The sequence below is a fragment of the Paramormyrops kingsleyae genome, chromosome 1 (genome assembly GCF_048594095.1).
Source record: "Paramormyrops kingsleyae isolate MSU_618 chromosome 1, PKINGS_0.4, whole genome shotgun sequence".
NCBI classification, from domain to species: Eukaryota; Metazoa; Chordata; class Actinopteri; order Osteoglossiformes; family Mormyridae; genus Paramormyrops; species Paramormyrops kingsleyae.
In genome coordinates this window covers 74,682,543-74,709,963 of record NC_132797.1, presented here as the reverse complement: position 1 = coordinate 74,709,963, position 27,421 = coordinate 74,682,543, and the positions used below count along the sequence as shown (strand labels likewise).

Below are 27,421 nucleotides of genomic sequence, written 5' to 3'. Positions count from 1 at the left end.
GATCGCCGACTGCCTGTCCTACTGGGAAATGTGCTGGGGTTGGACGGGTAACACTTTATATCTGCAATGGCTAAACCTCATTAATAATAATCGATCCTTTATTGTCCCCGCGGGGAAATTGTCTTTACGCCTCCCTCAACTTGCTCTTTGTAGAGTAAGCTGTCTGCGAAGGGCAGCCACCTGTTGGGGCGCCCAGGGAGCTGGGGGTTAAGGGCCTTGGGGCGCCCAGGGAGCTGGAGGTTAAGGGCCTTGGGGCGCCCAGGGAGCTGGGGGTTAAGGGCCTTGGGGCGCCCAGGGAGCTGGGGGTTAAGGGCCTTGGGGCGCCCAGGGAGCTGGGGGTTAAGGGCCTTGGGGCGCCCAGGGAGCTGGGGGTTAAGGGCCTTGGGGCGCCCAGGGAGCTGGGGGTTAAGGGCCTTGGGGCGCCAGAGAGCTGGGGGTTAAGGGCCTTGGGGCGCCCAGGGAGCTGGGGGTTAAGGGCCTTGGGGCGCCCAGGGAGCTGGGGGTTAAGGGCCTTGGGGCACCCAGGGAGCTGGGGGTTAAGGGCCTTGGGGCACCCAGGGAGATGGGGGTTAAGGGCCTTGGGGCGCCCAGGGAGCTGGGGGTTAAGGGCCTTGGGGCGCCCAGGGAGCTGGGGGTTAAGGGCCTTGGGGCACCCAGGGAGCTGGGGGTTAAGGGCCTTGGGGCACCCAGGGAGATGGGGGTTAAGGGCCTTGGGGCGCCCAGGGAGCTGGGGGTTAAGGGCCTTGGGGCACCCAGGGAGATGGGGGTTAAGGGCCTTGGGGCGCCCAGAGAGCTGGGGGTTAAGGGCCTTGGGGCGCCCAGGGAGCTGGGGGTTAAGGGCCTTGGGGCGCCCAGGGAGCTGGGGGTTAAGGGCCTTGGGGCACCCAGGGAGATGGGGGTTAAGGGCCTTGGGGCACCCAGGGAGATGGGGGTTAAGGGCCTTGGGGCGCCCAGGGAGCTGGGGGTTAAGGGCCTTGGGGCACCCAGGGAGATGGGGGTTAAGGGCCTTGGGGCGCCCAGAGAGCTGGGGGTTAAGGGCCTTGGGGCGCCCAGGGAGCTGGGGGTTAAGGGCCTTGGGGCGCCCAGGGAGATGGGGGTTAAGGGCCTTGGGGCGCCCAGGGAGCTGGGGGTTAAGGGCCTTGGGGCACCCAGGGAGATGGGGGTTAAGGGCCTTGGGGCGCCCAGGGAGCTGGGGGTTAAGGGCCTTGGGGCACCCAGGGAGATGGGGGTTAAGGGCCTTGGGGCGCCCAGAGAGCTGGGGGTTAAGGGCCTTGGGGCGCCCAGGGAGCTGGGGGTTAAGGGCCTTGGGGCGCCCAGGGAGCTGGGGGTTAAGGGCCTTGGGGCGCCCAGGGAGCTGGGGGTTAAGGGCCTTGGGGCGCCCAGGGAGCTGGGGGTTAAGGGCCTTGGGGCGCCAGAGAGCTGGGGGTTAAGGGCCTTGGGGCGCCCAGGGAGCTGGGGGTTAAGGGCCTTGGGGCGCCAGAGAGCTGGGGGTTAAGGGCCTTGGGGCGCCAGGGAGTCGGGGGTTAAGGGCCTTGGGGCGCCCAGGGAACTGGGGGTTAAGGGCCTTGGGGCGCCAGAGAGCTGGGGGTTAAGGGCCTTGGGGCGCCAGAGAGCTGGGGGTTAAGGGCCTTGGGGCGCCAGAGAGCTGGGGGTTAAGGGCCTTGGGGCGCCCAGGGAGCTGGGGGTTAAGGGCCTTGGGGCGCCAGAGAGCTGGGGGTTAAGGGCCTTGGGGCGCCAGAGAGCTGGGGGTTAAGGGCCTTGGGGCGCCAGGGAGTCGGGGGTTAAGGGCCTTGGGGCGCCAGGGAGTCGGGGGTTAAGGGCCTTGGGGCGCCAGAGAGCTGGGGGTTAAGGGCCTTGGGGCGCCAGGGAGTCGGGGGTTAAGGGCCTTGGGGCGCCAGGGAGTCGGGGGTTAAGGGCCTTGGGGCGCCAGAGAGCTGGGGGTTAAGGGCCTTGGGGCGCCAGGGAGTCGGGGGTTAAGGGCCTTGGGGCGCCAGAGAGCTGGGGGTTAAGGGCCTTGGGGCGCCAGGGAGTCGGGGGTTAAGGGCCTTGCTCAAGGACCCACAGAGGCTGGGTTTGAACTGGTGACCTTTGGATTACAGGCACACAGGCTGAGCCACATACTTCCCACACTTCCGCTAATGATGTTTGGTCTGCTAATGATGTTTGGTCCACTAATGATAGGTCAACAGATGGACTTCAGTCATAGTAGTCGCCTGAAATTCGGATGCATCGTACCCCACGTGTGCACGATTTACATATACCGTCCTGAATCTGAAAATGTCAACTGGTACATGACTTCGAGACGTCCCAGAGACAGTTGATCGCCCTGGGTTTCCTGGAGGTAACAGTTGTCGGAACTCTAAATTCCACCTGATACGGCAGTTTTTTTTACCTGAAGTAGTTACAGTTTAAACGGTCGGATGGTTTATGGAACAGCTGTATCGTACGCCTTTGCCTGACTTGAGAAACTCATAACAAATGCAAAAGTCAAGATGCCAAGACAAGGTTGGGTTAAAGGCCCTGCTCAGGTACTTGGGGAATTTCAGGGTCTGACTGCAGCAATCTTCACTTTACAAAGAGAACAGACCCACGTGACAGATTCTGCGTCATAAGGGGACAGTCCACTACTCTAGGGCTCTTTGAGGTCAGATTTACAGTGACATGGGGAAGAGCAGCACGAGTGCAGAGTAAGTAATGTGAGAAGGACCCTGTATTCACTGCACAAAAGGGCAAGTCATGTGATTCCTGAGGTGATCAGATCATCAGATTGTGGTTGACAAACGAGGCTGGCAGAGGTGACTGTAACAATGAGACTCAGTGTGGGACAATCGGCACATGGTCCAGTGGGGGGGGGGAGGTGTCCTTCTGACAAACCTGCAGATCTGGCGATCGTGCGATGCACCTGGGTCATCGTTTTCACCCTTCACCGCGAAACGGTGGCCCCGTGTCCCACCCCCCCCCATCCAAAAAAAGAGAAGAATAGAAACAGAAAGGAACACAGACGGCTGGGGTTAACAGCATGCGACGGCGGTCTGGACGCTGGTGAACCGGGGTACAGAAACAAATGCAATACCATGGATGAGGCTGCGGGGGGCGCTTTCACAGAAGACCTATGCTTTACATTAGTCTTTGAACTGAATAAAGGGAAAAGACATTTCTTGATGGACGGATTCCCTCCATCGCCGATTTCTGTCTGCAATATAAGATGCAAAACACTAGTAGCACAATGTGAAAACTCAAGGCAGGCAGCAGCTCAGAACCACGCTGGGCCCAAAGCCACAATGGCGGAGAGGCCATTCGGGACCCTGGGACTCTCTACTCTAACCACAATTCTAGCCGGTGTGGCGACCATTATAGGAAATGACCGTGAGACGAATAGGTGTGGCCTCGCTGTGTGGGCACTTTTAGCTTCACCACACCCACGATCGCGGCCTTGTTCAATCCCACTGTAATGGCTGTAACACGTAATAATTAAGGCCTGACAGAATCTCCACGTTTGTTAGACAATATGAGACCAAACTGTTGAACTCGAGAGGTGATGCCTTTGGATCCATGGGTGGGGTGGGGGGGCTCTGTGCCACTCCCCCCCCCCCCCCGTTTCACCCCCATGCCGGGGGCCTGAGAGGGAGCCTTCGATGTCTGGCTGCGAACGGGCCTTCAGGAGGTGCAGACAGACTGAATGGATTACTGACACTGAAGCAAGCACATTGATATGACACAAAGCCCAGCATCAACTCAGCCCATCTCCCCTCTCACTTCCCCGCCTCCCTGAGTTTGAATCCTTCTGATTGGTCATCTGGACAGAAGGGAGGGGTTACGGTGGAAGCATCCCCAAACTGGACCCACCGTTTGAGATTTCTTCTTCTTCTTCTTTATTGCTTTGAAGAAGCCCTGCTTCTCCTTGCCCTTGGAAGCTTCAGGAGGATTCATGGCCATAGTCTCTGAGTTACTCCTAAGGACAGCAATTGGTATGTCAGAGATTACTACACTGCCCTCTTCAGGCAATTATGGGAAATACATGGAAATACACAAAATAGTAAAAGCACAGAATAACCTAGTAAATACCACGTAAGTACTCAGTACCTGAGATAATTCACGATAACACTGGACAAACAGAAGACCCAGCAAAGGTACATAATATACATGACAGCATCACAAGATTTTAGGAAGGGGCTGAAAACGATGCAAAACTCCACGATATATGTGCAGTTAAGAAGCAAAGAGAGGTGAAGGTACTAAAGTGGAAATGTATCTGCTGAGGGTTTGTCATCCTGGAGGACACGGCCTGCTGCTCATTCCTACAAAAAGACGGTGTCACCCATGGCAACGGCGATTACGGCGTGCTGTCGACAGAGATCCCATCACATTGTCTCATCCCGGCTTAATCGCAGAGCCCCCGCTTCATCTGAAATCCAATCCCGCTATCTGTCTCGTGGCTGACGGTGCGCATGAGGGGCCGGGGGGGGTGGGGATAGGTGACAAACGTGCACGTTCGTTCTCAGCCGTGACCGCGAGCTCCAGCGAGTAATCACTGTTCTCCTGTCAGTCAGCGACCGAGGCAGAGAGCGAGCCTGAGTGTGACAGCGGGACTGAGCTCAATGTCAGACACCCAGTCTCCACTGTAATATCCGGAACCAAAAGAAATCAAGGGAATGTGTTCGATCCAGTTAAAATTCTTCCCTGATGATGTGGGTGCAGAATGTTTTACAGAAGGTTCACACTTTAATCTTACCCAAGCAGCACACTTCGGCCATGAACAGTGTGCACTGGAAATGGGGGGGTGGGCTGCTCACCAGGGGTCGAAGGTCGTCTGTCGCTTGGAGTGGTTGTTCATGGCACCGCTCTCCGCAGCAGCGGCGGGTCCCCTGCTCTGGACACTGCTGTCGTGGAAGGAGTTGTCCGGCCGAGGGGAGGGCACTATAGAGCAACGCAGATCTAAAGGCTCTATTCTGGCCACCAGGTGGCGTAATGGTTAAGGAATTTCTAAAGGCAGAGTGTTTCAGTATTAAATATTTTACAACAGGCAATGTTATAAAAGACAAGGCACGCCCACTGCCGCCACCCCCCCCAACCCCCCGCACCTCTGTAGAAGCTGCCCACCCGCCTGGGCATGGAGTCACTGTAGATGTTACGGTTCTCCTTGGAGGAGGCGCCGTCCTCAGGGTGGGGGTCGTGGTACGCGCCCACCTAGACCACAGGATAAGCGCTCATGTGTGTGCACTTGGGGGGTGGGCAGGCCAGTCATATGCACAGCCACTGCCACACTGTCGCATCCCAAAGCAGAGGTGACCCAGCCAAGGGTCATGGGGTCAAAGGTCAGGGTGAGGCACCAATTAGGACGGTGGGGGTACGGACCTCATTTTTTTGGCGCGGTGTGTGGAATGGTGCGGTGTTGTCCCGTGTGGAGTCCTTGATTGGGGGTCGCATGTGACTTGCCTCATTGGGAGTCGGTTCGCTCTGTCAATAGAACATACACACGCAGTACAATTAATGAGTGTGAGGAACACAGAGAAGGGCAAAGGGCAGAGGGCAAAGGGCAGAGTCCTGAAGGAAAAGGGCACCGGGCAGAAGACAAAGGGCAGAGGGCAAAAGGCAAAGGGCTGAAGGAAAAGGGCAAAGGGCAGAGGGCAAAGGGCTGAAGGAAAAGGGCAGAGGGCTGAAGGAAAAGGGCACTGGGCAGAAGACAAAGGGCAGGGGGCAAAAGGCAAAGGGAAGAAGGAAAAGAGCATAGGGCAGAGGGCTGAAGGCAAAGGGCAGAAGGCAAAGGGCAGAGGGCAAAGGGCAGAGGGCAAAAGGCAAAGGGCAGAGGGAAGAAGGAAAAGGGCAAAGGGCCTGTATGCTCTGGATATCCTAGATGCCCTTTCCAGATATTTCAGTTGGGCCTTTTTGTTTTTTGTCAAACAGGAAATGTCAGCCATTTTCACACATTGGTAAAACAGCCAGAAGCATTTGAGGTAACAGCTGCAGTACCACTTTCTGACCACATGGTGCCAGAAAAGTCAACCTCTGTAGGTCTTCCAAAGATAGTAATGTTACTTACTTTTTAATGAATTGCGTTTGTTATGTGTTATAAGAGCCTTACAGATCAGTAGTACTTATTATTCTGATTAGTATTATTATTATCTAGGCACAAGCAGACAAGCTGTTGGGGTGGAGACTGACCCTGCTGACGTCATTGGTGCAGTCCTCTCGGGACGAGCCCCCAGAGTGGCGGGTAAGGGTCCGATGCTGCACCTGGGGGGAGAGGAGCTGCAGGCTGCTGGTGCGGGTGGGTGCACCCTGGCCCACTGCCAGCCCTGGGTCGGGCCCATGGGGGCGCTGTCGTTCACGGCGCACATACATAGAGTGGCGGTGGGGGCGCTGTTGTGAGGAGAAGGGGCTGGTGTAGCCGAGGCCATAAGGGAAGGACTCCTGGGGGGCGGAGAGTGAGTGTGAGTGGGCCCCGCCCCCAGCCCCGCCCCCAGGCCCCCCTCCATCCAGCAGCTCTTGGGTTTTGGGCTCCTCTGGGTTTTTGTGCCGCGTGGCTGTGCGACGGGAGTCCAGGGTGCCGCCCTCCAGGCGAGGGTTGCCCCGTCCCGAAGGGCTGACGGCGGGTCGGTCGCCGTGGCGACCCGATGGGCTGCCGGGGGCCGCCAGGTCCACACAGCTGGAGGGGAAGTAGCGTGGGCCGGTGGGCTCATCTGGGTGCAACCGCGCCTCGTTCAGGTTGCCCACGGACTTGGCATCGCTGAGCGCCCCGTGGCTCTTGGACAGGTTCAGGTAGGAGGCGGAGCTCTTGGTGGTGGTCGGCATGGAGCCATGTGTGGGTTCCACGTAGCCGTGCCGACTGCGCTTCTCCCCGGTTTGGAGGGTGCTCGTCTTGCCCTCTACGAAGGACTGCCGGTTCTGCTGTGAGCGCGAGTTGGACTTCAAGTACTTGGAACCCGCCGGGCCATCGCTGCCCTTGGACGGCACGTTGAAGTCAAACTCACTCTTGCCCTTGGCTTCCTTGGGACTAAGCAGCTGGGGCAGGTTGTTGTTGCCCATGTCCTTGCTGCAGGAGGCAGAGCGGTTCAGCGACTGATGCTGGTAGGTCTTGGGGTGCAGCGTGGGGCTGATGCTAGCTGGCGGGGGCAGGTTGCCATTAAGGAAGCCGTCGTTGCCGTGGTGCAGGTCCTCATGCCGGGGCAGGCTGGAGCAGTCCTTGCTGTTGGACCGGTGGTGGCCTGAGCTCTTGCCCCCAAGGCCCCTGTGGGTACCGCGGTTCGAGCAGCATTAGAGCAGAGAGCGAAAAACTTCAGCAAACATCAGCTCCCAAAATGCTGCTTCAACACAAACCATCCAATCTGATCTATTCCACCACCACATAATTTGATTATGGACTGTCTTGGCAGGGGGGGGTGGGGGGTGGTGGTGGTTAAGAAGTCAGGATTGGGAATCCCTGCGCAACATTCATTCAATGTTCATGATTAATGACACCCACTGACATTCCTATACTCTGGCTACCCTGTTACACCCTTCAAGACCATGGGGCATCCTCTGCTTGATCATTAATTAATTCTTCAAAGCCATTTATTTCACTGGACCCCACTTGCCTACCTAAGTGCCCCCCCACCGATCCCAACAACATGCCATGGGATGCATTTAAATAATTTAAGATCATGTTGTTTGAAAAGGAAGCGGCCTTATATAACTTATATAATGTGGGTAATCTGTAGTGATGGATGGAATGACATTTCATGAACCATTTGCTATATTTTCTCACCCCACTAGATGGTGCTATCTGTTAAAAAAAATGGCACAAAGCAAACCAACAGCACCATCTAGTGGGGTCAGAAAATACAGCAAATGGTTCATGAAGCATCATTTCATACATCACTAGTAATCTGTGTGGTGGCTTGTATCCAGTTAGAAGCGGATGTTAATTTTTTAAAGCTTCTGACTTCTCTAAAAATGTCCCCATTCATCAAGCAGTTAAAATGACCTGGAGACCCTCCTAGGGACTAGACGAGACACCTGTCTACGTGGCCCTGACCTTGTGGACGTGTTATTCTCGCTGTGGTGGGATTTCCTCTTGGAAGAGCGAGCTGGGTTGGGCGAAGGGGGGCCGGTGCGGTCCAGGAGGCGCTGGGTCTGGAAGACATGGTGGTTCAGGCTCTGCTCAGTCAGAAAGCGCTCCGAAGGGTCCAGCAGCAGGAGGTTCTAGGGGGAGAAGATACAAGGTGACCACATATCCTTCTCATCTTCTCCAAGATCAAACACGTCCAATCCTCAAGCCCAATCATTCCTGAATTATGATGCCATTATGATGCATTGAAGGTTCTTATGAATCATCAGGCTGGTATCAGAAAACACCACAAAGACAGATGCTATGCTACCATCCATCCATTTCCTGTAACCACTTGTCCTATTCAGGGTCACGGAGGTCTGTGTCCCGCAGGTTATGGGCACAAGGGAGGGAATAACCCAGGATGGGGTGCCAACCCATCACAGGGCACACATACCATTCACACCTATGGGCAATTTGGTAACTCCAATTAACCTCAGCATGTTTTTGGACTGTGGGGGGGAAACCGGAGTACCCGGAGGAAACACCATGACAACACAAGGAGAACATGCAAACTCCACATGCAGAGCTATAGCAGGGACTCGAACCCTGATCCCAAAGGTGTGAGGCAACAATGTTAACCACTGCAGCACTGTGCCATCCTGCCATGCTACCAGAGTAGTAATATTTAAATCCCTGTCATCTCTCTGGGAATAACTGGATGGTGAAATACAAGAAATTCTTAGTGAAAGAAGTTAATTGTAAAAGTGTGTCGCACCTTCAAATATCACCCTGGTCTGAACGTAAGTACGAGGGCAGAGATGGCAGGAACGCTCAGCAGTCAGCCACAGTGCTGCGATCATAAACAAGGACTCATTTATCATTTCGGTGTGCTGCCCCTCCAGGTGGCTGGCTACTCAATTATTTTCCTAATTAATTCCAGTTAAAAATGGATGAACTTCAACGTTTATGGCCATAACCTTTCAGAAAAAAAGTTTCTCATTGTCTGGATGCAAGACATCGCAGAACACTGTGTCTGAAACTTCAGTACACCGTCAAGAAATATTTTCCATGTATTACTGGTGATGTGTTGATGTTGAATTAGTCATATATTGGCATTAGTCACATCTGAATTAACTTTCCACCTCTGAATAAATGTAAAAAAAAAAAAACATTCACTGTACTCTGAGTTCTTGGGTCTGTAAGTTCTTAAAGCATACAGGGATAAAATGGAATTAAACTCATTGGACTGGTTCCCGGTTGGACGTTTTCCACCTGAACATTAGCACTGGATTAATTAAACTTCATAAGATGGATAAGATGGATGACTTCATCCCCTATTAATTACAGACCAAAATATAATTTTATGAAAGCAACACTCCATAAATCCAACATTTATCCCTGACTGGATGCTGGTAAGCTGAACTGTGACTGGTCAGTTAATTCTGAACCTTTGATGGGCTAAACTGTGATGCTGGGTGGGAAGATCGATGGATCCATGTTCTTCTCAGGTGAATGTTCTCCCCGAAAACCTGGTGCCACCAGGCCAGGCCAGGCCCCTACCTTCATCAGGTCCAGCATCAACCCGCTGATGATCCCCAGGTAACGTCTCTCCAGGGTCTGAGGGTGACTCACAGCAGGGAACTGGAACACACACACACACACACGTTTGTATTCATATCTTTGTGGGGACTCTCCATTCATTTCTATGGGCAAAATCCTAATCCCAACAATGACAAGCTTAACCCCTACCCAGCCGTAACCTTAACCACAAGTAACCAAAGTACAAATCTTCTGGCATTTTTAGGTTTTTGACTGCATCAGCAGGATCAGCAGATTTCAAATGGAACAAGTGGGAACCTGTCAAGCCCAACGAATAAACTCACAGCTGTTACTAGGCAATAACAGGATTTTCAAAAATAATTTCTATACTTGCTTCAGTTAATAATCTGCACATTAAAACTTTGGAAACTAAATAAAACTGGACACATGAAACAAGCATCATACTTCAAACAACTTCCATTGTTATGTCATTTTTCTAAATGTGGGGCTTGGGAGTCACGCCCCCCCCCCCCAACCAGAAGGTGGTATCCAGCAGCACCAGCAACTCATGGTGGACGCAAGTCATCTCTGCACGTGTCTAAGATCACATCCACCAAAGTGCAGGCCAGAGCTACATCCGCTATTTAGCTTGTAGCACGGCCCCAGTGGGCAAACAGGGCCTTCTGGCTTTCACCAAAAGGGGGGTGGCTAAGCCTCGCTGGACTGTCGGGTCTGGAGGTGACATCCCATGTGTCACAGTGGGTGGCAATCGACAAGCCGGAGTGGCAGGGGTGCAGTGGACTGAACAGCAGCGAGGACCAACCACAAACGCCGCTTGCCCTTATCGAGCCAGCAGATGCCCGAGCTTGGCGCATCGATCCCCTTGTGTAAAAAAACAACAAAAAAAAACACAACGATCTGTTTCCTCTCCCTGGGGGGGGGGGGGATGTATTCCCTGCTTTCCCGTTTCCCTGCTCTGTGGTTCCTCCTGGGACCTTTTGTCAAATCCATATCATGACCGACTGACTGACTGCCTGTGGGGCTCGGAAACAAAAGCAAAACCGAACAACAGTGTCACCAAGACGCCCCCAACCGTCTGCCCGAGTGTCTGAGTGACTGGCCAAGGTGTCGCTACGGTAACCAGGCTCTGTCCGTCCTCTGCGGCACTGTCAGCAAATGTCTGCCAATGATGATGTCAGTCCTCTCTTTTCCAGGCCTGTCTTGCACGACACGCAGGGTCATCACTTATTTAGCTAACTCAAGAGCCACAAGATGGATGGATGGATGGATGGAGAGAGAGAGCAGCACCCCTCCCTTCCTACTTGCTGTCCTACTTTCCCTGCCAGCTGAGTCCTGCTCCTGCTTTGCCAGAGGGGGATTCGCATTACTCCCACTGATGCCCCCCCACCCCCCCTGAATAAAGCCTTGGTTTGGACCATGTCCTCCTGATTGGCGGCAGAGGTCACGCGATCGGCAGGGCAACACGCCACGTGTGCCGCGCTTTGCACTGTACCCGAGTTTGTTAACAGCGCATTCTCGCAAAAACCAGACGGGAAGATGGCCGCAAACACAAATATCAACATGTCACTCTGGTACGTAAACACTGTTAATTATGTTCATTAATCAAATCATGTTGCAATTCTTCTGTGCTGTGCCATATGGTAAGGACGGCCAATGCATAATTTAGAAGCACAAACAGAAATCATTATTAATTCATATGTTGTCAATATGTCCATAAATTAAATACATAAAAGAATATATAACTATTCTATTAAGCTTATAGAACTTGTAAGGAGGGGAAGACAGGCTCTCAAAACCACTGGGGGGAGGTTCTCCAAACGGCAGAGGGGAGGTTCTCCAAACGGCAGAGGGGAGGTTCTCCAAACGGCAGAGGGGAGGTTCTCCAAACAGCAGAGGGGAGGTTCTCCAAACCACAGAGGAAGGATTTGGCTTCAAGGTGACAGCCCTGTGCTGTGAGTCATTAGGATCCAGACATTCGGAGAACTAGGACTTTGGCAAGATGGAGGAGATTGGGAGGGAAAAAGGAAAGGGGGGAGGAAGGGGGGTATAGGGATGGAGGGAACAAGAGAAAGAACTAAAAGAAAGAGGGGAGAGTTAAAGATGGATGAGATGGAGGAAGAGAGAAAAACTGAGGGTTTGAAGAAAGTTGAGGATGAAGAAATAGGTGGAAGCCAGAGGAAGGAAATTTATAGCAGGTGAGTGACAGAAGAGTGGAAGAACACAGAAACTAGAGAAAGATGGAAGCGATAAGGCAGGGGGGAGAAGGGAGTGCCTATGGAGAGAGGGGGTGAGGAGGTACCCGCAGGCCGTGGAAGCGGGGGTTGCTGTAGAAGAGTTTCATCTGCTCGGGGGGCAGCGGCCCCAGAACCTTCTGGATGGTGTACAGCTGGTCGATCTCGCTCTCTCCGGGGAAGAGGGGCTGCCCGTCACTGAGCTCCCCCAGGATGCAGCCCACCGACCACATGTCCACCGCCTTCCCGTAGGGGGCCCTGCAGTGAAGGACACAGCACCAGCACCGTGACGACCCCAGGGCTCAGCACGCCACCTGACCTGCTGACCGCGCTTAACACACAACTTAATGCGTAACACATACAGCTGCAAACTTAAAGTCACATGTCGAGTTTACGGCCGCGGCAAAATTAGCCGAACACAGCTACAAACTTCTAATGCAGCGTACGTAACCCTTTAAGAAATGCTAAAATAAAACATTAGAATCCTGTGACGAAACAAATCCAGCTAATTAGCAGAAGCACTTTGGCGAAAATCTCAGGCCATAAACGCCCTCCCCAGAGGTGAGTCTCTGTCTTTAATTCTGCGTTTGGTCCGTGTCAGCAGGCTCTGCCAATTTTACCTGCCAGAAAACCTTTTCAGGTGATCAAATTTGGTACAAGTTTTCCATTTACAGTTTACACGAGGAGATCTGGGCAAAAAAGGGAGAAGGACGGGAGAAGAGATAAAAAATAATGACTGAGGGAAGCGGAAAGAGACAGAGGTGACTGATGATGTTGGAAGGACACTTTTGAGTTGAAAAGCAAACGTTTGCGTGGCCGGAATTCATATATCGAGAAAGTCTCTCAAATGGTCCAGCTCTTTCGCTTTTTCCCCAGCTATTTAGTCAATTTCCTGCAGTTGAAAATGTGACATTTAAATATTTCTGACCTCAACTTTATATTGAATGGGGGGGCAGCCTGACGTGGCAGGGAATGATCTAGACAGAGCCATTGAACATTGGCACGGCTCCAGTTGGAAAAAGTCAGGATTTCAAAAAGAGCATATTAACTAAAAGATGGAAATGAGATTTAGATGATGAGTCACAATCCTGAACTGAGAAGGTGAGAACGTGTTTGTGTCATTGTGCCATCGTGTCCAATTCGTTTCTCATATAAATGTTTACGTAGGCAAAAGGCAAACACCTCAGACCTCACTTATACACACATGTACATATACATGGGGGGGGGGACTCACCCCAGCAGCAGCTCTGGGGAACGGTACCACCTGGTGGCCACATACTCGGTGTAGTTGGCGTTGCTGCCTTCGGAGAGGTTGCGGGCGAAACCTGGGGAAAGTGGTGAGAGGGAGGGGCGTGACTGTATAGGAAGTATATCGCCCCTCCGAACAGCTCACTTACAGCCTGCCCATAACCCCTCCCAGAAGCCCACTGTGATCCCGCCCATAACCCCTCCCTACAGCCCAATCTGATCCCGCCCATAACCCCTCCCAGAAGCCCACTGTGATCCCGCCCATAACCCCTCCCTACAGCCCAATCTGATCCCGCCCATAACCCCTCCCAGAAGCCCACTCTGATCCCGCCCATAACCCCTCCCTACAGCCCACTCTGATCCCGCCCATAACCCCTCCCAGAAGCCCACTCTGATCCCGCCCATAACCCCTCCCAGCAGCCCACTCTGGTCCCGCCCATAACCCCTCCCAGCAGCCCACTCTGGTCCCGCCCATAACCCCTCCCAGCAGCCCACTCTGATCCCGCCCATAACCCCTCCCAGCAGCCCACTCTGATCCCACCTAACATCAACCAGAAGATTCTGGTATGATTCTAGTAATGTGGCAGTTTCTCTACAGTAACAGCTACAGCCCACTAGGGGGACCAAGAAACAAAAACGGAACTGCAGTTGAGTAGGATGAGCTAGATTTCATTCAGACAATGTCCATCTCCAAAGTCACCTCTGCCTTTACAGTCTCTAATGTCCCAGACAGAGGCGGACGTTTGGGGGCTAGGCTCTCGGTTTGGCTGGATTTGGAGGACGAGATGAGATACGGAAGCAGCCAAATGCCACCATCGATAAATGAACGGAAGACAACAGAGTGAGAATATAAATCCTCCTGTCACTCTCCCAGTCTCCCAGTCCAAGTCTATTTAATGTGTTTTTGCTCCAAATTGCTCAGACCGGCGGCTGTTGGTAAAGCACAGAGTAATGACTGATATTGATGACGCAGTGCGGCAGGTGACAAGGGACGTGACACTACACCCTGAGCTCATCTCAGACCTCTCCGTGGCAGAAAGTGCCAAGTGCCAAGCTGCTCTGTGCTCCACATCAAATTTATTAACGACTAAATATTCTGGATTCAAAATATATGACTCTGACAGCAGCAGTTTAATGGCCGGTATCCACTTTACAAGGTGTGTTCTCTTCTCAATGCTGCTCAACACCGCCGAGAGCTGAAGTATTAAAGATGTGAAGAGCGAAGGCTTCTTCTCGCGCTCAGGATCCCAGCATGGACAAAACGAAGATAAGCTAACAGGCCCAGCGTGGCTTTGTTTCATCGAATCGAAGCTGGTGGGAGGTGAATTCCTGCAGTGGGGACACCCCCCCCCCCCCCTCCCCCACCATCACGCGGGACCCTGTAAACAGTAAGGCCATTTTGACTCACCGAAATCACAGAGCTTGAGAACATCATCAGAGCTGATAAGGAGATTTTCAGGCTTGATGTCTATGGTGGTGGAGGAAAGACAGGGGGTGTTTACAGAGCAGTAAAATGCACATTTAGTAACCAGGAAGCAGCTAGAGGGGGAGTTTAATATATGATTATAATTACGATTATGAAAAATGTACCTCACTGATCAACACAGGAAACGCTGAAGTGCTGAGTTGTACAACATAATTTAGAATAAAAAAAAAAACTGGAAACCTGTTACTTCACACTCATTTGGATATTCAACAAGTTTATTTTACTCCAGCTCAGAAACATGCCACTGTACAATGTTCTGTTCACAGACTGGGATCATTCTCAATACAACACTTTCGTTTCTCCAAGTACTTCCACAAATTTCTCGCGGTACATCATACAGTCGTGTGGCATCACACTCCGCTCCCCTACAGATGGCAATAATGCCAATGAAACACGACACGACTCTCTCGGATGGGAAATTAATAAAAGTAAATTCTCACCTTTATCTCCAAGTGACTGAAAAGTTAGACTGTTTTTGGTGGAGTTCTGATGTGATCCACAAGGCTTATGACATCCAACTTCAAAGACAATCCCAGTTTGGTCTTAAAATGCCCACCAATGTCAACCTGTGAAGGCTTTAACTCTAACAATGCTTACAAATGCTATGTCGTCTCATTGTGGTCATGGCATGCAGTGCCTATGGGAACCGGCATCTCTCTGCTATGCCGCCGTACCCCAAAGAGAACGACCTCAGTCCCCGATCTGGGATGGAAACCTGGTCTAAAGCCACAGAGAGACTTTTTTTCCAGGGGCTCATAAAACCATCAGATGTTACTGCCGGCCTTTTGGGCATAACGATTCTGCCTCTGCCTGCCCCCTTCGGTGGGCAACCTCATTATAATGCGGGGGTCAACATGCACTGGATGACTGGGAAAAGGCTTAGGAGCCCAGAAAAATTCCCAGAAACTGTATGATGCAAATAAAAAGCAGAGTCTCTGTCCCACTTAGTCCTTCAGCTGGCAAAGAAATTGTTCCATTGTTTGCAGAGAGAAAATCAGTTGGCACAAAACAAGAAAGAGATTTACACGTTTCCACCAGGGGAATTCTGGCAAAATGTGTGACTTTCCTGTATGTTTACTGTTGTAGGTGTTTATACCAGTAAAGCTTACAGACGGGCAGCAGTACCTACTGTTCCTGTAATAAAATCAACATTATTGTGGTATGTCTCCTTGGCTTGTGGTTGGAAGATTCGTATCGTTCCCAGAAAGTGTCCTGTCATCCCTCACTCCTCTTACCTGTACTTAGCCTCAAGAGTTCATGGGAACTAAGCACTGGTGGTTTTACAGGGTAAGAATACCATAATTTTATTAGAAATACAAGGTAAAGCAGGAGTGTGTTAAAGGAGCTGAGGATTTTCAACATGTTGTGGGCGTCTCTGGGTTTTCCAGGCACTATGTGATCATCAACAGCAAATTCAACTTTCCCGTATAATTTATACTTTCGAAACACTGAGGTGAAGATCTGAGAGGAGCGGGGATCGCTCTAGATGCCCCCCCCCCCCGCCCCGGCGAGGCCCCCTTACCCCTGTGAACGATGTCGTTCTTATGGCACCAGTGGATGGCTTTGATGAGCTGGTAGATGTAGTTCCTCACTTTCTCGGGTGGGGCGCCGTTTGGAAGCTCCTCCAGCAGCTCCAACATGTTCTGGAAGCAAACGCCAGAGTCCTCCCGTCAGAGCCTGTACTGACCTGTGAGCGGCGACTCTGCGCCCAGAAGGATCCGCCGTCACATGTGCATAATACCTGGCAAGTTAGTCCAATGAACAAGTCATAAAGCATCCAAAAAAAGAAGAAATTGCAAAACCCCCAGGTAGATGTTACTTTTAGGAAATAAGACACCATCAGCGTTTTTTGGGCGATAGCAGCGTAACCGTGAAGAACAGGACAACAATGTAATAAATTAACATGATTTTTACATTTTCTTTGTAAATCCCTCCGAACTAACAGCACACAGGCTCAACAAAAACAGGGCGCCGAATGGAAACGCTCTCAGAGGGTGAGGCTACGTGAAGTTTGCTCTGCCTGCCCCCCCCATGCAGACCTTCTCCACATATTCGAAGACCAGGTAGAGCTTGCCCCTCCTACGGAACGCCTCCTTCAGCTCCACGATGTTCTCCTGCTTGAGGGTGCGCAGCATCTTAAGCTCCCGCAGCGTGGTCTCCTTGACCTCCTCATTCTCTGCAAGGTGGGGGGAGGCAGGGGAGAAGGGGGGGGGGGATCTTTCATTCAGGGACTGAAACACTGACCTTTATTTACAGATAACATGTGGTATTGGAGATCCCAGTCCACCGTTGCCAATTGCCTGCACATAATTTAATCTTATATCCCCCAGTTATAGTCAGTAAGTTATTTAGTACAATTAAGTACTAAAATCCATTTTCAAAGGGGGGATACCTGACTTCAGTGGTAGCCAAACGATTAAATTAAACAAACACATACTTGTGCATCTTACCGAAAACATACATGGGTCATGTTTGTGCATGATCTGGCAACATACTCAGTTCCGCAGTCAGCTAAGATCGACGATAGAATATGAGAACCCTGAGCACTGGACTGTCTGTCGTCAGACCGATGTCCACAAAAGGGCATTAAAATCTGTTTACCCAATTAACCGCAGGAGCATCTTACCTTCGCTGTCCTTGAACTTCTTAATGGCCACAATTTCATTTGTCTCCTGTAAGAGAAGCAGGGAAAGTTAATTTGGAGGGTGCAGGGGATTCTGAGACGAGTCCTGGCTGGGCTTTACGTCTCCTCACTGGCACAGATTACCAGGCAACACCGGCGGTGAAAGTCACCAAGCAGTGGGAGCGAATACTGAGACGGCGGACGACACACGCCAAACGCTCTGTGAACGTAACAATTCACCAAGATGACAGAGTAATTCTTTCTGATTTTTTATTTTTTTTAATCAGCGAGAACATCATTTAAAATCAGGTGCTGAGGCGACCACAGAAGAATGAACAGTTCGTAGTCGGAGAGCCCCCTGTCACAAAATACAAGCTGGATGTAAATAAATATTTAATAACACATTTTAAATATTGATATCTACATAAAATCTATTTGTAGCCCATGGACTGAAGCACACTCATTAGCGCTCCGGCGGATAGCCTGATGAGCGCTCGCACGCGTTTTCAACATCACACGAATTCTTGAAGATTTCCCAAGCTGACCTTCAAACATAAAGTAAGATTTAATTACAGCCTCAGCTAATCCCATGTCTGCGTGTCCTCTGGGCATGGGGGAGGGCTGGGGGAGGGGTCATGGCTGAGGGCGGTTTTATTTTAGGTGGCGAGAGTCCCCGGAAAAGCCCGGAAGCCTGGGAATACCTGCTTGTTCCGTGTCATTCCTGTCCTCATTACTGTAGCTGCTGAGACAGACATGGACACCCCCATCCCAGTGCATGAATTGGCTGTTCCCTCATACCTATCAGTACACCAGGGACACGCCATGGACTGGGGGGAGGGTAGAGCCTGCACACAGTTCGCAGCCCAGCGACTGAGAACCCTACATAACACCCTACGGTCTGTGACATGGTTGGCAAAACTCTACTTTCCTGTCAATCCTACCCCATCGGCCTCCACCGAGGTCAGTCAATGAAGGCTGCGCTGCCTCTGCAAATGTAACTAAAAATTTTACCTCAATCATTTTAATTTATCTCACCTTGATGGATTGTTTTTTTTTTACACGGAAGCTCAAAGAAAAGATCTCACTGCAGCCTCATTACGGGATGAGAGGGGCTACAGACAGACAACCCTGGTTCTCCTGACCCAGACAGACAACCCTGGTTCTCCTGACCCAAACCTTGTCTTCCGTGTGGAAGTGTAATCAACCGAAACATTAATTTCTTCATGGCTGCTTATGGAAATTGCTAGTATTCATTTGAACCTAGTTCTTGCTTCAGACTGGAGGTAGCGGATCTCTGAATGGTGATATATTCATTTAATGCCTCACATCTTACCACTTAATGACTTACAGTGACCTATACAAATTCTTTCCTGTACTGTCAAAGTATCGATGCTGGCAAAACTTTCTGTTATGCAACTCTAAGTGTCAACCTTGTGTGTCATGTACACATTACGTTGTGGGGACCAAATATCCTCACAATGTGATAAAAAACCTGTTATTCTGACGTTGTGGGGACCATTTTTTCAGTCCCCACAAGGGGAAACTCAATTTAAAAAAAATCTGTGACTGCAATCAAAGAACTAAAAATTGTCAAAGTCATGTATTTTGTTCCTTATGGTTCCTTATGGTTAAGGTTAGGGCTGGGTAGGGATTAAGGTTGCTTTTGTTGGGATTAGGGTTATGGCCATAGAAATGAATGGAGAGTCCCCACATAGATACATAATCTGTGTGTGTATGTGTGTGTGTGTGTGTGTGTGGTCCTAAGGCTGCTACAGACTGTGTGACAGGTGATGTCGCTGAGGTTGACAGCCACATAAATAAATGGATGCCACAGCAGGCTCCCCCGCTGCCTTGAAAAGAGAGATGAGGCCCAGTACGGACTGAGTATGCGGCACCATGCTCCAGACGCCGCCAGTGATCACTGCCCCTTTGTACTTCTACGGAGTCATGCGACTCTCTCGTCCCCGAGGTCCACAGTGGACCATAAGACCTTCTGAAGGACCCATTGTTCTGTCTGTGTGTGAGCGTGCCACAAGCGGCTCTCCATCGGCACTGCTGAACATTCTGTAGGGGTAGTACCACCTTCCGGCCTCTCAGGGGCGCCAGCAGCTGTCACGTTCTGGGGAGTCGTCAGGGGTAAAATAGGGAGCACAAACTCTGGAGCACCCGGATGGTCATGTGGCGTGCTGTGGAGCAGGTGAACAGCACCGAGACACACGAAGCACATCACTGTGACTTCGTGTTAAGAATCTCAGCCCGCTGACTGTGAACGCACTGAGAATGGCCTCCACGTGTCCCAGCGCGCCGACTGAGAAGGATGGTGCTTTTAATAACGTCACTCACCCTGGTGGAACCAAACGTGAATACTAATCATGCCGATTACCCTTTAGATGGCACTACAGCCAAGAGAAACTGGAATAATTAAATATTATAAGTTGAATATGAATATGAATAAGGCAGAGCAGATTGTATCTGACAAACACGCATGTCTGTTCCCCTTATTAGCTGACTATAATTAACAGATCAATCACTTAAAATTTGCGACAGTGTTAGGTTGTAATTGGACTAATTCTGAGTAAAGGTTTTTGCGATTCTTCTTTTTCCAAGACTGGTGAACAAGTAATCCACTGGAGGAACAGTGGGTGGGAAATTAGGGGCCAGGTACCTGGAGAACTGGCAGTGAGTGGCAAGGTGACTGTAAGGAGACCAGGCATTACTAACCGATCAGAGATGAGACGCAGGAGGCTAAACATCACTGAAAGGAACTATACGGTATTTATCACCTACCTTGTGTTTACGCCTCTCAGTTGTCTATCTTCTTACATTTATTCTCTGTCTGTTTACGCCATAGTTGTTAATTGTCTATTGTCCCGGTGCCTCCAACTATTGCAAGCTGTGCCAACACAAATTTCCACCAGCCTTAACTGTGTGACAATAAAGATTCTGATTAAGTGGCACTGCCTGAAGGAATGGACAGACTAGGCGCTTATATGGAAACCAGACATTAGTAACTGATCACAGAACCGAAGTGAGAGACAAGGCATTTCTGAAGGGGCTACACATTGTTTACACACAGATCACAGCAGCAGTTCATACTAAAGGGTGACGGAGCGCATGGAAGGAAAGAATTTGACCTGAATTTGACCTTTGGGACGGGCAAGGGCTAATGCTAAAACCAAATCAAAGCAAAAACACACACATTCACCTATGATGTGGTAACACTATTACAGCCCTTCTTCTGAATCACATCCTGTTGTTTTTTCCTACAGCTTTCCCCCCCCCCTCAAATCACCCCCCCCCCCCCCCCCCCCCATAACATGCCAAAACTCTCTCCAAATACACGGCTTGCTTGGTTAGTGCAATTCTTCAGTGCCTCCTAACATAATTCACATTTCTAACCTTTCACATATAAGGTCAGAAATTACAACATATATATTGCCTGGTTGCCAGACAGAAGCAGGACAGAAAATAACAGGAATGGGCAGGAAACGTCGCTCTTTTGTCCTCAAGAAAAACATTTATATCTGAGAGATTAGATTACCACGGGCCATATTAATACTGAATGCTGCACAAATTCCGACAGAGAACATCCAACCATCATATAACGTCTTATCATGGTCAGGGGGGAGGGTTATTACCAACACAGGCTAACGGTCCATCATAGGTCAGATACACACCCATACACACAGATGTGTAATTATAGCTTTGTGGGGACTCGCCATTCATTTCAATGGGGAAAACTCTAACCCCAACATGACAACCTTAACCCCTACCCAGCCCTAACCATAACCATAAGTAACCAAACAAAATACAAGACTTCTGGCATTTTTAGTTTTTGGGGGGGGGGCACAGGGGCCACAGGATGAGGGACAGTGCAACTGTGGGACTGAAATGTTGTTGCAAGCTTAATATTTTGGCTTCATGCTAGAGGCTTTCAGTGTCTGACCTAAAAATAGCAAGGATGGTGCCTTTGTCCCTGTGACCCCACCCCCACCGCGAGGGTCCATTGGTGAATGAGGTGTAGGACAAAATGAACAGGCAGCCCAACCCAACAGGCAGACATGATGCAGAGCAAGAATTCGACCTTCAATGCCTCTTACTGAACACACAAAGCTGCGGGCGTCGCCACAGGATGCCGGAGAAGGACGGCGCACTGCATTTGCGTGTTTATTTGCAGAACAGACACAGCCTCTTTTGCTGTCCCTGACACGCCGAGGCTGCGTGTGACTGCGCCCCCTGCGCGAAAATCGCCGACAACACCGTGATTCTGGACCACAAGATACTCGCTAAATTTAGGGCAGTGTTTACTTATTAGCCAGCCTCGGCACTAGTTAGCCAGCGGCTATATTTAGCAGACGGCTGACAGGAATGCGAGGTGGTCGCCACGGTAACGCCGTCGCCGCGGCGCGCGCTGTATGGTAACTGCGTGCGAGCCGGCGAGGAGGCGCAGATGCCGGAGGGCGGTTTCTGCTCCGCACCCCTCGCCGTGTTACACTGTGACGATACGCTCTCTGCGTTGGAAAAACGCGCATGTAGAGGCAACATTCCCGACAAATGTTTCCCATTTTCACAGCAGAGCACCTGCACTGTACATTGCTGTGGGCAGCGTCCGCGACGGCGCTACTCCAAAAACCTCCTCTTCATTTCCACACGCATTCTGAACACGCTCCTTCTACACTAAATACACATCTATTTTTTCCTAAACTATCACTATCCCCCCCCCCCAAAAAGTGGAATGGCTGATAGGAAACAGGATTAAAAAATAAAAATAAAATCACTGGTCTCACAGCATTGTGCGATAAAGAGTACTAATTATCTGGTGTGTGATACTGCACGCAAACACGGAGCTTCCCACAATGTCGGAGTCAGACATCCGAAGGTAACGGTGATACACAGACACTATTTGAGAATTATTATAAGAAATAAGGGTTACGAAAGGAATCCTCAACGTCCAGCTTAAGTAAAGCCGACACAATAGTTACAGGCAGAAAATCTGTAGTTTAGCCTGATTAAGCTGGAGCAGATCTGACACATGGTAGGCCTACTACAACTCTTCTGAGTATTTCTTGCCGTAGTAACCGAACCGTTCCTCCACCCATCCCTGATACCGTCACCCAAGGACTCAAATTCCTAGGTAAGGTGTCCTCATTTACTAATTAGCATGGTCTTTAACCATCATTAGATATCCATCTACGTTAAAATTCTAAGTGAGGTAATTAGGGAACAGGATTAAACTACTTTTAGGTTTGTCTGATTAGTGTTTATTTGAAGCTTCTCACTTGATCACTTTAAATTTAAAACATACAGAATTTGGTTTAGCAGAAGGACAGCGTGTGAATTCATGTCTACAATCAGTCTCTGGGAGAGAAGATTTACAGTGTAAACAACGCATGTTATCAGGGGTAAAAACACTCACAGTGGACAGGATTTCATAAGCTGATGTGCCCCAACTCCACATATATGTTGGACGTGAATTAATTTTCCTTTCTGCTCCTGTATGACACCAGGAAACTGAGTCACTTGCTGCAGGGGCCAGTTTCATTATTTATTTAACCGCTCGGACGAATTGTAGGGATCTCGTAATGCAAAGCAATCTCTGTTACATGCAAAATGACCTCTGAGTTCATTTCCCCTAGAAGGCGGACTTTAGAACCCAAGTATGGCAACCATTTACACAAGGGTTAGCCATTAGCAGTCTGCAGATAGCTCACAATTCCTATCTTTTTTGCTTTGCTTGGTCTATGTTTCATGTTGCACACAGCAGAATTAGACTTTGCTTGTACCAGTCACCAGGACAGCTTTTCCCAGTGCGTAAAGATGACAAACAAACATACACGTGTTCATAATAACGCATCTGGCAGCTCCAAACAGATGGTAAACTCTGTGGAATCACTGAATAATCTGCACAAATCAAATAACATGGAGTTACAGAAAACATCACGCCGTCGATAATGTCGGCCTTTGAGCCTGACAGTAACACCAGGAGGCGACTCCCAAACCCTCACCACCCTGTGTGTAAAGAAAGCTTTTCTGTGCCCATTTCTGGGCCTGAATTTTAGGGCATGACTTCACTAAATGGAGTTATATGAAAGTGATGCATGAAACATCGGAGAGCGATTCCACATGCATTTTAGACAGCGTAAATGTGACGTGGCCATTTCTACCGACAGAAGTATTTGGAAACAAAACTGGAAAGTATATATTAATATATCATAATCCATGTTGTACCCATGTACAGTATATTACTGATGGGCTGATGAACAGCCAATGATGAGCAGTTTTGTACATATTCCTGTTTTCAACAGCTTTGAGTTTTGGAGGAAATCTGAGACGGATGAAACACTGTGTAAACCAAACTAACTAAAACACGATCCTCTAACATCGTCTAATGTGTAGTCATATGAAATAGTGCCAGAGTAAATTAGCTTATCACAACAGAAAGAGGGAAAAAAATTAATTCAATTACCGTATTGACAAGTGTCCTGGAAGCGGGGGGGTTGCCAAAGGTCGGCCCACCCTGCATGTGAAACGTGGCCCTGCATCACTAAGAGGGCTGAATGCGCCGTTTCAACATGATGAAGTCCTGTCCAGTGGGGGGCACACTGGCACACAGTCCTCACTGCCCAGATCCTGCCATTAATACCTCATCTATTATCAAGTGTTTTAATGCATTTGTCTGAATTGTTATTGGAAAAACTTCTAACACTTAACAGCATTTAACAACTAAAAAGTTAAGTTATGAAAAAGAAACGAATAAAACCAGATTTAAAACCACGTTTAATACAGTTGAAAATATTGCGACATTCTTAGCAGCTCTATGACATCTCTAACTATCTGACTGGTTCCACTCAATTCACTTCTCTGTGTGCAATTCTTCTCCCCAAACCCTAAAATTCACGAGGCAGATAAAGATCATGGCAGCGACGTCACCTCCCCCGGAGAGCTGCCCGGATGGATCCGTGTGGCGTGCTTTGGGAATGGATTCCGAAATGCGACAAGCGAGTGCACCTCGGTCCCTCGAAATCAGCTGGCGACACACGTGGCTAGGGTGTCGCTCACCGCAGCAAAAAAACCACAATACAAAAGGTCTATCAACACGTCTGCTGATGGTGATGTCACCCCAGAGCAGGGGCTCTGACATCACTCACTGGGGGTATTAATAAGACCTGGTCTTCAGGTCCTCCTCTGCTGTCAGAGTCTCTAACTTGCAAATGTTTTACCCTGAATTGGCTTCAAAGGGAGTCAGAAAGTTGTTACTCTGTGATGGCCGTCAGACCGGCCAGCATCTCCGTTATAGATCACACTCATCTGTGAGGGTGAGCTGGCCAGACGGAGACCGGGCCCCAGCCCAGCGCAGACACAGCACTCCGGGAAATTATAGGGGCAAAATAACTGCATGAAATTCATTTCGATGGGCAATCAGTCGAGCGGGATAGAATCACCTCCCTAAATTTCATTACTTGAAACCGGTGTCACGTCCATTACATCAAATTTACCCAGCATGCTCTTTCTCTGGATGACCTGGTGATGGGTTCGCTTAGAGGAAACCCAGGACCAGTGAAACGCTAACTGGGGCTCTTCTATACACCGTCTCCTCTGGAGAACCTGCGATTGGCTCGACGTGAGAGGAGCTTCACTGCCACCTTCAGTGTTTGCATTAAAATTAAAAAATGCGAGAAAGCGCCCCGGCATCACCAGCCACAGCCCCACCCAAGAGCAAAACCAAAATCCACAGGGTGCCGCCTGAACAGCAGAGACGTGGATGGAGACAGAATGTACAACGAGCTAAAAAGGTGGTTTAATTACACGGATCTGACGGACAATCCAGCTCCTGGCCACCAGCACTCCGGATGGGAGGTTTTGGGAGAAGGAAAAAAAATACAATCACCTCCTTCATGTATGACGCTGGATCTGAAAATGCCGAGATGAGCCGCCTGATTGGTCCCACCTCCCTGGCGAGAGAAGTGAGCAGAGCATCACACGGGAATGAGAACGATGGCGCCCCCAGCAGGATGTCTGCTACACAGGGGGGGGGGGTGGGGGGGTGGGGGGGGGCAAGCTGTGAATCTCCCGCCTACCTTCTTGATTTTGCGTCATACTAATCTCAAATAATTTTAAGTACTTCTAGAAAGCCAGAGCATATTAAGGATGTACAATATTTGAAAGAATTATGTACTGTATATATATGCAAGAACACATGTATTACTGATCTTAATGACACACTAGTCATAGGCATTTAACACATTAAAAGAACTGAAAATTGGCCATATTGTGACAATATCCCTGTTTGGCCTAAAATTTGCCTGACGGAAGGTATCAGTGAACACCCAGGCCAGCTTTATTACATGTCTACAGAGATCTCCTTTACTTGCTTGGACAAGGATCAAGGATCAGAATTTCTTAAAGCAAAATACCCCATGAATTCAATCAGGTGACAAACAGGCCCAGGGCTGAGGAGAGGGAAGCTCGTTCTTGGAAGCGCGCGCACACACACACACACAGAGTAGAGAGTAGCCCCTTCCCAGAATCCTGGCAGCCAGTCACATGACGCAGGGACAGGACACGTGGCCAGTCACTGCGGGTGTATGTATTTTTAGCTGCGGAGTGCGCTTTCGGGCGCGCCGGTGTCACGGAAACGCCGCCGGCCTAGATGAGGCTGTCACAGACACTCTGTAGGTCTCTGCGTAACACAGTCAGCTCAGGGCAGGTCGGCCAGGCCGGGGGGGGCCGCCCCCCCAGCGAGCAAGCCAGCCATACCCACCCAGGTGAGACGCAGGTTGTGAGTGTCCTCTCTTATGTTCCCAATTTGCATAACCTGATACGACTAACGTTACGCCTCCCCCCCCCCCCCACTAAATGACACGATAAGCCTGGCTACTCATGTAGCGCCTCTAAACGAACTCAACTTGTTTGCAAATGGGCGAGAAGGAACATGGGGTGGGGGGGGTGGCTATTAATAAAAGACAAGCATTAAAAGCAAAAAACACTTTTGGAGGGTAATGAATTACTGACGGAGGGAATGTAATGGAGCGTCTTCTTAATGATCACGTAAAGGGTGATGGGTGACTGAAAAAGGCGCTCAAGGCCGTCAAAGGCCGGCCGTTTGTCACTGACGGAGGGGGGTATGGGGGTCACATGGGGGTGCTGGGCAATGAGAGAAGCGTCAGGGGTCCAAATCAAAGGCCTTCCATTAGTACGACTGGATTACCGATGACGTAAAGGCCTTTTCTGTGACCGGGACTAAACCATGAGCAGATTTACACAGTTCTGACATTCACACACGAGAAACCATCCCAAGGTGCAAAGGCCCGTGGGGTGCAGGAAACAAGCTGGACATGCAGACGCGGTGTACAAGGATAAAGGCACATCATATGCAAACAGAGGCCGGTATTTTTGGCCACAGCACAACTAAAATACAATTGCCATCAAATATGATTTTATAACAGCTGTGACATTTTAGAGACAAATTATTTTATTGTACGTAGTCATTTCCTCTGCTTAGTCCCCTTCAAAGGCGCCCCAAACCAAAGGAAAACATTATCCAAGCACAGGAAGAAGATAGATAGGTTGGTAGTTCCTAAATAATAGTGGTCCAATGCATTGTTTTGTTTTCTCCCGGGGAAAGAGCAGCCCTGAGCATTGCTCACAGAGACAGATTGTGCTGCGAGGCTAAGCAATCAGGTCCTCACACAGTTCCTCGTGCTTGTGGGAGTTTAACTGACACAAAAATGTTCTGAGCAGAATGAAAAATGATTGGTTCAGAGAGATAACCAATCAGATTGTAGAGGAGATGGGCGCAAGCAACAAGATGAGGTGGGACCAAGACATCTGATTGGTTGGACTCGCCTCTTCTACAATCTAATTGGTTATTTCTCCGAACCAATCATTTTTCATTCTGCTCTCAGAACATTTTTGTGTAAGAAACTCCCATGAGCGTTTCTCACATGGCTCGTCCATCCCACTGTATAAACACTTAGTTACATGGCAGCACACTACGATGGTGTTACTGCACCAGAAACTCCGCCCATTAGGCTCTACCTTCCAACCTTCAGACTTAGCGTGGCCCTGGATGAGTGCTGGGCAGCACCTGCAGAGGTTCACACCAGGGGTCAGGAAGGTGACTAAAGTGCATATTCATAGGAGGCTTGTCTTTGTATCTGAAACTGCATAACCATGGAAAGGAGTCAAAGAAATGTTTTGTCTCTAGAATGTTCCCAGTGGTCAGTATCATGACACTGCCTGAA

The 27,421-nt window shown here is 50.0% G+C and overlaps 1 protein-coding gene across 6 annotated transcripts in view; it reads right to left on the bottom strand.

The window, feature by feature from the left end:
* cdkl5 (cyclin dependent kinase like 5) overlaps nt 1-27,421 on the bottom strand; it is a 50,592-nt gene that overhangs the window by 6,453 nt on the left and 16,718 nt on the right. For 2 of the 6 annotated variants that reach the window (XM_023800854.2, XM_023800855.2), the window contains exons 4-17: nt 17,181-17,226; nt 16,594-16,730; nt 16,077-16,197; nt 14,477-14,536; nt 13,055-13,145; nt 11,889-12,078; nt 9,590-9,670; nt 8,015-8,181; nt 6,163-7,228; nt 5,356-5,457; nt 5,082-5,187; nt 4,794-4,917; nt 3,847-3,952; nt 3,074-3,193 (exon numbers count right to left, since the gene is read on the bottom strand). In XM_023800854.2, the coding sequence (XP_023656622.2) occupies nt 3,074-3,193; nt 3,847-3,952; nt 4,794-4,917; nt 5,082-5,187; nt 5,356-5,457; nt 6,163-7,228; nt 8,015-8,181; nt 9,590-9,670; nt 11,889-12,078; nt 13,055-13,145; nt 14,477-14,536; nt 16,077-16,197; nt 16,594-16,730; nt 17,181-17,226 (2,517 nt within the window). Of the gene's footprint in view, nt 1-2,874; nt 3,194-3,846; nt 3,953-4,793; nt 4,918-5,081; nt 5,188-5,355; nt 5,458-6,162; nt 7,229-8,014; nt 8,182-9,589; nt 9,671-11,888; nt 12,079-13,054; nt 13,146-14,476; nt 14,537-16,076; nt 16,198-16,593; nt 16,731-17,180; nt 17,227-25,065; nt 25,090-27,421 lie in introns of those variants that run through there. The other 4 variants (XM_023800857.2, XM_023800858.2, XM_023800856.2 and 1 more) reach the window with 3 other exon arrangements.